Source organism: Lathamus discolor, chromosome 3 (assembly GCF_037157495.1).
Source record: "Lathamus discolor isolate bLatDis1 chromosome 3, bLatDis1.hap1, whole genome shotgun sequence".
NCBI lineage: Eukaryota > Metazoa > Chordata > Aves > Psittaciformes > Psittacidae > Lathamus > Lathamus discolor.
The window spans coordinates 11,640,002-11,652,167 of record NC_088886.1 but is presented as its reverse complement, the minus strand read 5'-3'; the positions used below and the strand labels follow the sequence as shown (position 1 = coordinate 11,652,167).

Sequence of the window (12,166 nt, the reverse complement as noted above, 5' to 3'; positions counted from 1 at the left end):
AAAGTGTTTGTGTCTCCAGTGGCTGGAGCTCTTCCACCTCACCTTCCAGCAGCATCCACAGGATGGATGTGGAAAGTTGGCGGAGGACATCTCAGCTATGCCTCCATCCTCCCCGGATAAACACTCAGCCCTTCACAGCCTTTTGTTTGATGTAAATCTTCCTGCTCCAGCTCAAGGCTGCTCCAGGCACAAAACCTGAGGTGTCTGACCCCGCATCACCCACCCGCTGCCATGCGAAGATGACCTGCACTACAGCCAAGACTTGAATCCCCCCTGCTCCTAAAGCAAACTCCCACAGCCAGCATCCCGCATGCCCCTCTTGGGCTGTAAAAAACAGGGATAAATCACCCAGCGACTTTGCAGCGAGCGCTTCCAGAACATGCTGCTTCATCTAAAAAGACGATGGTTCTGAGGACAATGGGAGCAAGCTCCGATTTCAAAGCTGGAGAGATGGTTTAGACTTGTCAGGGGATATGAAACACCAGAGCCAGGACCATCCTCACCGTCCTCTGGCTCGCCCAAAGCAGCAGTGGGGGAGCGCAAGGAAACGGGGCACGCATGATGCTGGATGCAGCGCTGGATGTCGCTTTGGGATGGGAATACCCCGTGTGCCCCACACGCACCTGACCCCAGTGCTCACGCAGATCCTCCACAGCATCGGCTAAAGCCTCGTCAGAGCCACGTTTCAAAGGTAAAGAAATTTAAAAGCTCATTAAAACAGGAAAATTCCTTTGTATAGAACCAGCCCTGGGGTTAGGCAACCACTGCCTCCATCTCCCACGCCGGCTGCTCGCTGCACCCACACCTCGGTGGGCAGGTCAATAAAGCATCGCCCACAGCAAGCTATTCTTTTCCCTCCCCTCCTAATTTTAAAGTTCCTGAAGAGCTACTCCTCTCCTTCTAAAAAAGAATTATTTGGTTTCAAGTTTAAAGTATTTTAAACAGAACAATTAATCATCTTAACACAGCCCTGAGAAAATATTAATTCAGCCAAAAAAGGGTATAATCATATCCTCGGAGAAAAACCTTTTGTGCTACAGGAATTTTCCCTGCATATCCTCAGAGGTGGGAGGAGAATTCTTCTGCTGTCTCCTATTTTCACATCTCAAATGGAAAATGTTTTGATAAAGCTCTTCTGGATGTAAACTGTACCAAATGGGATTCGGATTTTTTTAAAGCAAGGGGTTTTTTTTTTGTCCCCAAAAGGAAGAAGGGCTCTTTAAATAAACACAGCCCAACTCACCATTCCTTACAACAAAAACCACCCTCCCTTCACTCATTCACGCCATACCCTGGCACAAGATGAATTTACATTTCACATTTGCAAAACAAATTCTAGCCGAATGTCATTTTAATGGAAAGGCGCATTTCAATCACTTCCAGTAACAACCACGAGTGGATTATTATACGTAAAACACCACGATTTGCTTCTCTTTACGGATGTAAGGTGGATTTCAGATGGGGACTAGAAGGATGGGGGAAGAGGAAGAACATTTCCTCTCCAACAACCCCCCTCCGCCAGTGCACACAAAAGCCACCTGCCCATGGAGAGAAAACACGATGCCATTATTCCTACCACCATTCCCACGGCCCCTTCGCCACCAAAGGAGAGCAAAGAGGCCACGCACATCCGCCCCTGATCATCACCAGTGGTACCCACCAGTCCACCCAACTCATCACCCCAACTGTCCCCTGCCTTCTCCAACAACCAGTGCCTCTGAAGGTGTCCGGGCAGAGGGCTGGGAAAGGGAAAGCAGGGAACAGATGCCCCCCTAGAGATTCTCCAAGGGGAAAAAAAAAAGCCGTGATGGAGAAGACAAAGACAAACGCTCGGAGCTGTTGGGGAGATGCGTTATGTTGGTAACTCCATCTCCCGGTGGAAGCGCCGGGACCCCAATGGGAGCATCGGTCCGGGTGCTCCGGGGTGAGGGGGACACCGGAGCGGGGCTTCCACACAAATCCCCGACGGGCACTTGGGGAGAAACGGGGGCGGGGGGGGGGGCGTGTCTTTATTTCCCACTCGGGCTGAATGGACGGCGACCGCGCTGCGGGCAGTCACCGGTGACACCCGGGGACACGCACCCAACCGAGAGAGGATGAGGAGGGGGGGCTACCCCCAGCCCTCCCTCCCACCCGCCAGCCGTCATCTTCCCAGCGGATCACCAGGCGGTCCCTGCCCCCGGGGCAGGATTTTCCTGTCAAACCACAACCGCGCCAGACAAAAGGCTGAAGCGCTTGGAGGGGAAAGGGGGGGGGGGGGGAGGCGGACACAGAAGCCTCCCGGGGCCCCGTCCCGGCGGCACTCACCCACTTGCAGGACGTTGTCCACCGCGCCGGTCTCCAGCAGGCGGATGCCGCGGCGGAAGGGCAGCCCCTCGCCCTGCGGCGCGGCGGCGGGGGCAGCGGCGGGCGGCGGCGGGCCGGCGGCCGGGCTCTCCTCACCGGCCGCGGCGGGGGCAGCGGCGGCGGAGGGTCCCCCCGCGGCGGCGCTGGCGGGGGATGCTGCGGCGGCGGCGGCGCGGCCGGGCTGGAAGCTGGAGTACATACAGATCTGCCGCTCGCTGCGGGGGAAGCTCCAGTAGACGATGCGGCGCTGGACGGGCTCGGGGATGCGCTGGAAGCGGCCCTCCACCCGCTCGAAGGCCCAGCTCCCCGCCACCCGCTTGGCCGCCGCGTCCAGCAGCGACTCGGGCTGCAGCAGGCTGCCCGCCTCGCCGCCGCCGCCGCCCCCCGGCCCCGCCGCCGCTGCCGCCGGCCCCACCGCCCCCGCCGTGCCCGCCGCCGCCGCGGGGCAGCACCCGGCCAGAACCGGAGGGGCCCCGCTGGCCCCCGCGCCGGGCCCCGCCCCGGCCCCTGCGGCCCCGGGACGGGGCTGAACGGCCCCGGTGCCCCCCGCCGGGCAGGCCCGGGAGCACAAGCGCTTGGGGCCCGGGGCGCCGGCGGGCAGCGGCGGGCGGAGCAGCTCCTCTCCCTCTCCTCCCTCCGCCATGGCTGCGACCGACTGAGCCGGGCGAGGGGAGGAGAGACGGGGAGGAGGAGGGGGAGAGGGCGGGCACCGGAGGTGGAGACTGCGGGGGGTGGTCCCGACGGCCCGGAGCCGGCCCCGCCGGGGCGGGACGCACCGCGGCCCCCTGCCCGCCCCACGGCCCCCTGCCCGCCCCGCTCCCGGCGGACCCCTCTCCGACCCGCACCTGCCGGGGGCAGGGGGGCAAAGGGGAGCCCCGGGGGACCGGCCCGGTGCCCTGCTGGCGGTGTCCGATTCGAGAGGGGGGACACAAGGGGGACGCTGTGCCCCCGGTGCTCGGAGGGCGGGGAACGGGAAAGCCCGGTGCCCGCAGATCCCCACGGCGCTGGCGGAACGGGGTGTCAAGGCCAGCCGAGCTTGTGATGAGTGAGGGGGCTCGGCGGGGCCGGATGTGCCCCGCTCCACCGGAGGTGTCGGACAGGAGCTGGGCACGGCTCTCGCTGCAAGCCCCGCGGTACCCGGTCTGACCCAAGGCCCGGTCTGACCCAAAGCCCAGCCTAACCCCAAAATCACCTACGGATTTACACCGGGTAGCGGAGCAGACAGCAGAGCCCTACCCTTCAGCAGCATCAGGGCTTGCTTGTTCGTTTGAAGCCCTGCAGTAGAGGCTCATCCCACGCTCCGCTGCAGCGTCCTTGGGTGCAGGGAGAACACCGGGTCCTGTGGCACACTCGTCCCCTGGGAGCTGCCTCCCAAGGCAAGTGCTGACCTCCAGACAGCTCTGCTGTCCTCTTAGGTGAGGTTCCGCTAAAGCAAGGTCTTTCAGCACATCTTGCCTGACTTGGCAGCCCAAAACCCGGGGAGCTGACCCAGGGGCTGGGTGCTTTGGGGCTGTGCCCAGCAGGACAGCATCCCAGGATTTTGCACAGAAATACATTCCCATTCTTTTGTCCTGCCCAATTTTAAGTGAGAAACCTCTGAGGGAGAGCTGACCTCACAGATCTCAGTTTCGTTTTCTTGCTGTTATTCTCGCTGCTTTGTGAACCAATTCCTCTCTATCTGCAGTTCAGTCACATCTAGACCATTACTGGTTACTCCCTTGTTGCAGCGATCTCCTATTTACTCTTACTGACAGAGCAAGAGTACATTTCCTGGAATAACAGAGAGATGCAATTAGGGAACAGGAAATAATTATGCACCTTTGCTATGCCACGAGGCACCTCCAAGCCCAAGGTCTCCCTAACAGGACCCGGAGGGAAGGAATCAGATCCCAGGCAGGCGGTGAGAGCAGGCAGAGCTGCTGCAATGAGAGATCTCCATTTTAGAGAATAAACCACATGCTAATCGATGAAGGTCAGGAAGAGGTTTTCCTTGAAGGCTGAGGTGTTCCATACTGCTGCAGCTGCTCTTGTTCAAGGTAATCAGTGCTAACCAGCAGCAGGGCCTGGCCTCAGGCAGCAGCTACACGCAGATTTGTTTATGTTTCCCCTAGGAATCACATCCCTATTTCTTTAACCCTGAAGGGCATTTTGCTCTCTGTAAGGGATTGTTGCCATAGGAAGCATTTGCCAGCGCAGCACTTTGCCCCTCACCATCACCTCTGCTGCTGTGCTGGTGGGACCTGCGGGGATGAGAAGGGCTTCATCCACCTCTGCCCCTCCCTGGCTGCACAGGGGGACCTCAAGGGGCCATCCCGAAGCACTCTCCTGCCCCAAAGTAATGCTCATCTTCCCAGCAGAGACCGGTCCTACAGGATCTTAAGCTCTCCCGATGATGGAGGCTGCAGGCTCCGGTGTCAGCAGCCTGACTGCCCGGAAGTTTCTGCCGGCACCTGCATCTCCCCATAGCTGCCGGGTCTGCTCAGGCAGGGGGGAGCCTGCATGGGAGCTGGGACACAGCACCCCAGCTTGCATGGTCCCTCTGTCACCAGTGTCTGCAGAGCTCACCTAGTGACAACCTTGAGTGTCCTTACTTATGTCATCCCCAGACGATGCCAATAAAGAGGATTTTAGACTTCAGCCCAGGCAGGGATGTTATTCATTCCCAATGAGCTGACTTTTCACTGCATAAAACATATAATCCAGACTCAAATCAAAGCAAGGTCAGTGCAGTGGCTGGCCAGCCTGTCTCTGGGGAGTTAGTATGTTATTTCAAAGACAAATCAATCTCTTTTTCCTCTCCCTCTTCATCAGAACATTTGTTGCTCCCCATTCCTGCTCGTGCTTTTCATTACTGCCTTGAATTTCACAAGGCGGGGGGGAGCTCTCCTCCTCCCAGAGAACACTGACAGACCTCTTCTCCCTGGGGAAGGATGCAAAATGTCAGCCTCCCGCCCAGCCCCTGATGCTGCTCATTCAGAGCCTGGAACCAGGTACATCAATAATTCACCGCACGCCTTCCTGAGCCTGGCCGTTTGCTGAGCCTCTACGACTGGCAGCCCTGGATCCCTCCTGGCTTCAAGGCTGTTTGGTCAGGGTCTGCCCATGCTGTGACCCACCAGCTCCAGCTCTTCTGGCCTGAGTGCTGGCATTATTCAGTGCTGAATTCTCATGCTGGCCTCAGAAAGCATTTCGGTTTGAGTCCCTGGCTCGATAACTTACCGACCAAAGGGAGCTCCCATGGCTCTATGCTGCAGTTAGGCAGCACTGCAGTGCAATATCGTGGGAAATTCTTTGGGTGCCAGCTCAGTCAGAAGCCCAGCTTTGAGTTGCAGGAGCTGTGGGACAATAAATGTACTCCTCTTGCTACAAACTAAATTGAAGAGCCTTAAAAAAAGGTGAGGAAAAGAGCGCTGCTGAGATATGCCCTGCGGGTTTCCTGGTACCTGTGTTTTGCTCTGTGGCAGACAAGGTAAGTGCTGGTAGGTGCCCCAAGGGGATCCCCCCTCCTTGGCTGCTCCCACCTGCACACCTTCGTGTAGCTGCTCTCCTCTCCCCACCATGCCCAAACCCCATCCTCAGCAGAAAGACTGCCTTTCCCTGGGCATTGTTCCCTCTCTCAGGTGCTCCCATGCATCTTTGATGTTGCTTTGCCTCTGAACAGTCAATGTTGTGCCAACACTGGCTGAGCCTTGCAGAGATGACAGTAGAGCTTTGCAAGACTCAGTGACCACCAAGGAAGTCCTCTGATGACAGAGGAAGACATAGAAGCACAGCAGAAGCTTTATGACCAGCTAACGATGGGAAAGGAGATAGGTAGCAGAGTGCAGGCAGCCACCAAGCTCCTGTTCCAGCCATCCAGAGGATTTGCTGCTCTGAAGCAGCCGAAACCGGGCTTATCAGCAGCCAAGCTCCAGTCCTAGGCACTCATTGGAAGCATGGCTCTTTCAGCCTTTCCAGTGTTGATGGTGCTATTCAGAGCAGAGGCAGGAGGGAAAGGACATGGGGAGTAATGCAGACTACAACTCCGCTGCCTTAATGCACTCAGGAGCAGAGGGATCTTTCCCTAGGCTAGTTATTCCTTAGCATCCCTATGGATCTAGTGTCCAGGAAGAGACAAAGAGCATGATTCTCCAGTGCCCAGCAATGTCTCCAACAAAGCACAAGCCTGAGCTGGAGCTTTTTGCCATCAAGCTGTCTGAATCCCCCATGGATTCTCCACTGACTCATTAGTGCTGAGTTATTGCTGTGCTCCTCTTTCAGCAGGGCCTCTAATAAAGTTGCTTTTCGCTAGCCAGGCAGTTATTTTATGAAACTTTCCACAACTGACAATCCCAGGGACCTCCTTCAGGTGTGACTCAAAATTGTACTCAAAAGAGAAATGCAAGGACTAAAAGTGCCATCTCCCCTCTCCAAGCACAAGCTAAATTCATAGATACAGTGTGGGATTGGCTGCTCTCACCTTCACTTTGACATAGGAACATCTCTGCTTGCCTGTATGTCCCTGTATGTCCCTGTATCTGCTCTGGGATGAATGAGTTTAAAGCAGAGGATGCTCAGGGTGCTGTAGCTGCTTTATCCTTCATCCACTGCCAGGGGAGAAGCTCCTTTGTACAGCTGGAGAGGGGGCACCCAGGAGCAGAGGGGAAGGAGGAACAAGGGAACAGCACTGAAGAAGGGAATGAAATGGAGCGAGGTGCCTGGGTACCAGGAATGAGGCTGGGATCAGGCAGATCTGGACAGTCCCTTTTATCTTACCAGAGAGTTGTGGCTGTCAGGAGCTGTTGTTCCCTCTCTCCCACACACACATGTCAGTACATCTCTGGCTTGCCAGGGCTGCCTTCCTCCAGCCCCCATAAGTTGATCGAAGTGCTGAGCCTCTGCCGAGCCATGGAGATTTCTGCACCCTTCCAGCAAACGCATTTGCTGTGCAGGCAAGCAATTAAGCATGGAGGAACGGTTGGGCAGGGACCCTGGGCTTCCAGGAGGAGCAGTCACCTCCCTGCCACAGAGCCTAAAAGCATGGAGTGCTCCAGAAAGTTACTCAGCCCCATGCAAAGGCAGCGTCCATCCCAGCCAGCCTGGCTGCTGCGGGGCTGAGCTCAGCAGAAAGCAGCCCCCCGCTCATTACCCCCCTCCCAGCAGCTGAAGATCCCTCCCTTTAATTAGTGATGCTAAAATAACCGGGAAGTCATTTTGCAGGCTAGAGGAGTATGAATAAATGATGGCAAAGCAAGGCATAAACAGTGCTCCTGTTAGCCTTTGGCACCAGGTATACCCCGGCTTCAGAGATGTGAGCTGGTCGCAGCATCCAGCCAGGTGGGAAGTCGGAGTCAGGCCAGGCATCGAGCTCATCCCACCGCCCTCCATCACGCAGGGTTCTGCTCCCCTTCCCTGTGCAGAGAACTGACAGTAGATAACACAATAACTCCTTTGCATCATCCCAGCCTTTTACCCTCCACATTTAACACACTTTGCAAATGGTAATTAAAATGTAGGTAGTTCTGTATGGAGAATGGTCTTTTAGGAAAGGAGGGAGAAACTAAACCAGTGGGAAACAACACACTGCACCAGCTTCATTTTTTCAGGAAAAAACAAAAGGTCTGTAATGGAGAGAAGATGAAACACAAATTCTGTGAGCTAAAAACATCAGAAGAGGCTGAAAGCTGGACAAATCCAGGCTCAAAGAGAAGCTACTAAATCTCAGCTATGGAGCGTAATTAATGGCAGAACAAGGGAGCGGTGGAGTCTGCCTCGGATGAAGGCACGAAACCCAGGCACCAGCTGCTGGGGTGAGCAGACCTGCCTGCCGAGGCCCATGCCACTTCCAATGGGCACACGAGGCACAGCTGATTGGTTGAGAGGCTACAATCCCCCATGGCTGATTGGCTGGGAGGTTACAAAACCACATGGTTGATTGGCTGGGAGATTACAAGGACACATGGTTGGTTGGCTGGGAGATTACAAGGCTCCATGGTTGATTGGCTGGGAGGTTGCAAGGCCGCATGGTTGATTAACTGGGAAGCTACAGTGCCACAGGGCTGATTGGCTGGTTGGCCACATCACTGGATGCTCATTGGCTGTGTGGCCTCATTACTGTACGCTGATTGGCTGGGTAGCTAGGGAAAGTAAAGAAAATAATGGGGCTTGGAGCAACCTGCTCTAGTGGAAGGTGCCCCTGCCCATGGCAGGGGGCTGGAACTGGATGGGCTTGAAGGTCCCTTCCAAGCCAAACCAGTCTGTGAGCCTATGAAATCAAAAAAGCAGCTTTGACAGAAGTGGAATCATTTCAGCCCAATTTGTAAGTTTTCTCCTCATGCCCGGCACTGCTGGGTCTTTACAGTCGTCTGCACCGTTTGTCAGCCCTACTGAGCTGCTGCTCCTCAGGCACTGCTAGGACCAGGACCATCACTGTCATGTCTGCCATCATCCCAGGCCACTCTCAGCATCAGCAGACACCTGGAGCTCCTGGTCTGGGTCATTCCGTGTCATCCATTTCACCAATTTAATTCCAAAATCATAGAATCACAGAATGGTTTGGGTTGGAAAGGACCTCAAGATCATCCAGTTCCAACCCCCCTGCCATGGGCAGGGACACCTCACACTAAACCCTGGCACCCAAGGCTCTGTCCAACCTGGCCTTGAACACCGCCAGGGATGGAGCACTCACAACTTCCCTGGGCAGCCCATTCCAGTGCCTCACCACCCTCACAGTAAAGAACTTCTTCCCTAGATCTGACCTGAACTTTCCCTGTTTCAGTTTAAACCCATTACCCCTTGTCCTATAACTACAGTCCATGATGAAGAGTCCCTCTCAAGCATCCTTGTAGGCCCCATGGGTCTCCTTTCCATGGGTACATCCATGTAGGAAAAATAGACTCCAGCCTGCGATCTCTTCAATAACAAAAACCAACAAACATCATTAACTTGGCTTTTCTTTTATAGCTTTACCAGGGCTCTCACAGGAACTAGGGAGCTGCCCCCCAGCTCAGGATTTGCATCTTTTCAGTAGCCATTACAGTGCTCTCTCTCAGAGGCTGCTCCATGGGTTTGTCCTCTTCCTTCAGCTCCCTTACAAGATCAGGCATCCTCCTCCTGACAGATGCTCCTTTCACTCCCTACAGTGTGGAGAGCCCACGTGGAGACCCACTCGTGAGGCCAGACCCCAGCACTACCCTCAGCATTAACCAGTCCGCAGGGGGACAAGGGGAGGTTGCACCACACCGACCTTCCCTTTGACAGCCCACCTACCCCAGCTCCCCTCCACAGCACCATGTCCTCACACATCACTGCGCGCAGGAGCCAGGAGCAGACGGTGACATTTCAGCAAAGGTACTGGCAGTTCCAGTACGAGGCTGTGCCACTTGAAGCCGCCCAACACAAGAGCAGGATGTGGTGGCTCAGCTGGAATCCAAGCATCGCACCCCACTCGACTTGAGGAGAGACAGAGACACAGCAAATCTCCCTTCACACGGCAGCAAAAAAGGGATAGCTTGCTAGCTGCTTTTGTGGCAGGAGGACAAGAGGAGAAGGGCTTAGGAAAGCTCCTATGAATGCAGGGACCAGCGCAGGATCCAGTCTCAGCCTTGGGCTTCAGGTCCGTGATGCAAATCTATGCATGTTGGGCTGGTGAGACGTGTATGTCCTGGGGTGCTGGTTGGGCTTTTTCTGCTCACACTGGGCTCCTTTCAACCCTCAGATCAACATCATAAATAACAGAAGCAAACTGTGCCCTCTGTGCCATCGTACATCGGCAGCGAGCAAAGGTAGGGGCTAGAAACAAGCAGCACAGAGAAATGGCTCTTGTCCTTGCTCAGCAATGGCTGGACTGTGCTGGGTGCACAAAGAGAGGAGGTGAAGCCACACAAAGCTGCACCAGGGAGGCACTGAGAGCACCTGCGTGGGGATGAGAGCCCTGATACGCCATGGGGCTGCGGCTCCACCTCTGCCTCCCCCAGATCCCTCTGGATGCACCAGGAAGGAGAGAAAGAGCTGGAATGGGTCTCCTGTAGGTCAGAAAACGGCCAGGCAGAGACTTGGAGGCCTTTGGAGGGAGGAGAGAGGTTACAACAAAGGAGAGCAAACCTTCTGGATGCACCTTTGCTCAAGAGGCAGAGAGGTGCCTCCACGCTCTGTCCCTGGGGGCTGCTTTGGGGTGACTCTGTTCTCGCTCTGCCAGCAGAGAAAAGATGGGACATGCCAAGCAATGGGGCTTTGAAAACCCGGGGACCTGGCTCTGCCCCACTGGTGGCCTCATGGCCAGCAAGGGCCCATGACTAATGCTGGGGAGGGAGATGGGAATGAACCAGGCCAATACCTGATGCACTTCCTCAGCCCGGTCCTCATCGGCCTCCAGCACTGGTGGCCACACACGCAGGGCACACGAGTCACTGGGGCTGGCTCATTCCTGCAGCTGTTTCTCTGCCCTGTCCCATCTCCTCGGGTGACGCCACTCCGGGATGAGCCTGGGACTGCTCACCAGGGACGTCAGCAAGTTGGCCAAAGCTGGAGACGATCTCTCCAGCCCTCACTCCCCAGCCCCTAACCCATGATGGAGACACAGGGCTGCCGTTCCCAGGCAGCAGCGCTCACCCTCACCCCACAGAAGCAAGAGGGGCCCGGCTGGGGTGGACTTGGGGGACAGAAATGCAGCCACTCTCATGTATTTTGCCTAACAACAGTGATCTCTCTGTGTATTTTCATTCTGTTTTCCTAGGCTCAGCTGCCTCCTCAATGAGATGTTTCCAAAGCAGCCTGGATTGGCGGCACGCCAGCCCCGCTGCCAGATGAATGGGCGGAGGAGGAGGGACCCATTCCTCTTCTTGACACAGCATCACTGTACAAGAGGCCTCTGTTGACATTAGAACTGGCTGTTCCCTTCTCTCCCAAGAGTATCTGCCTGGCCCTCGGCAGGAGCAGCACACAGGGCCAAGGACGCATGTGATGTGGAACTGGGATCTGTCCTTCTCCAGGGTGGAGGCATAGGGTACTAGGGTAGCGCAGCGCATCCTCCTCCAGGGTGATGGTACATCCATGGACACCCGGGTACCGCAGTGCATCCTCCTCCGGGGTGGTGGCACAACCACAGGCACTAGGGTACTATGGAAAAGCACTGCTAGGACCTGAAGTCAGCCCTAGTTTCTTTCCCTGCATCCCTGCTGCTGAGCCAGCCCCCCAACAGCTGAGCACTCCTTGGGGCTCCCTGGCTCCTGCTAACAGCACCCACTCCTTGAGACATCGGGGATGTGAAGAGCCTCTTAACTCCCCCAAAACACCTTTCCTCCACCCCACTCAGAGCAAAGCATCACAGGAGTGCAGACACTGACATAGGTTTTGCAGAGCTCCAGGTCTCCTTTCAGGGGAGAGTGATGCCACGGGGGCCCCAAATGCAGCACCCACAAACCCTTCAGGCCTATGGACAATAATATATGGAGCAGCATCAGCTTTACCCTCAACTTTTGCCATTACTCAGACATGCAGGACTTCACCCTAACAGTGTCACAGCACTTCCCCAAGCTTCAGTTTCAATACCTAAAGCAGAATACCAACCCAAGCCTTCAGGGCTGGAAGTTCATCTGCTGGGAGGCAATGAAGCACCACTGGGCTGCCCACCCAGCACCAGACATTATCCCTATGTGGGCCACTGCTAATCGCAGATCTGGTCATTAGCAAGGGAATGCAAATCTATGTATGTCCCACTCATCACCTGTCACCTCCTTGACAGGAACCTTTGGGAGCTGTGCAAGGAAAGGATGTGGAGTTTAACAAAAGGAAGCATCGGAAAGCAAAAGAAAGAGATAAAAGTCATCAGCATCCTCCCAGC

The 12,166-nt window shown here is 55.9% G+C and overlaps 1 protein-coding gene across 1 annotated transcript in view; it reads right to left on the bottom strand.

The window, feature by feature from the left end:
- The window catches only part of ZSWIM5 (zinc finger SWIM-type containing 5), a 101,226-nt gene extending 98,237 nt beyond the window's left edge, over positions 1-2,989 (bottom strand). Inside the window, exon 1 of the mRNA XM_065673481.1 lies at positions 2,308-2,989. Within this exon, the coding sequence (XP_065529553.1) occupies positions 2,308-2,989 (682 nt within the window). The remainder of the gene's footprint in view (positions 1-2,307) is intronic.
- Positions 2,990-12,166: the final 9,177 nt, after the last annotated feature.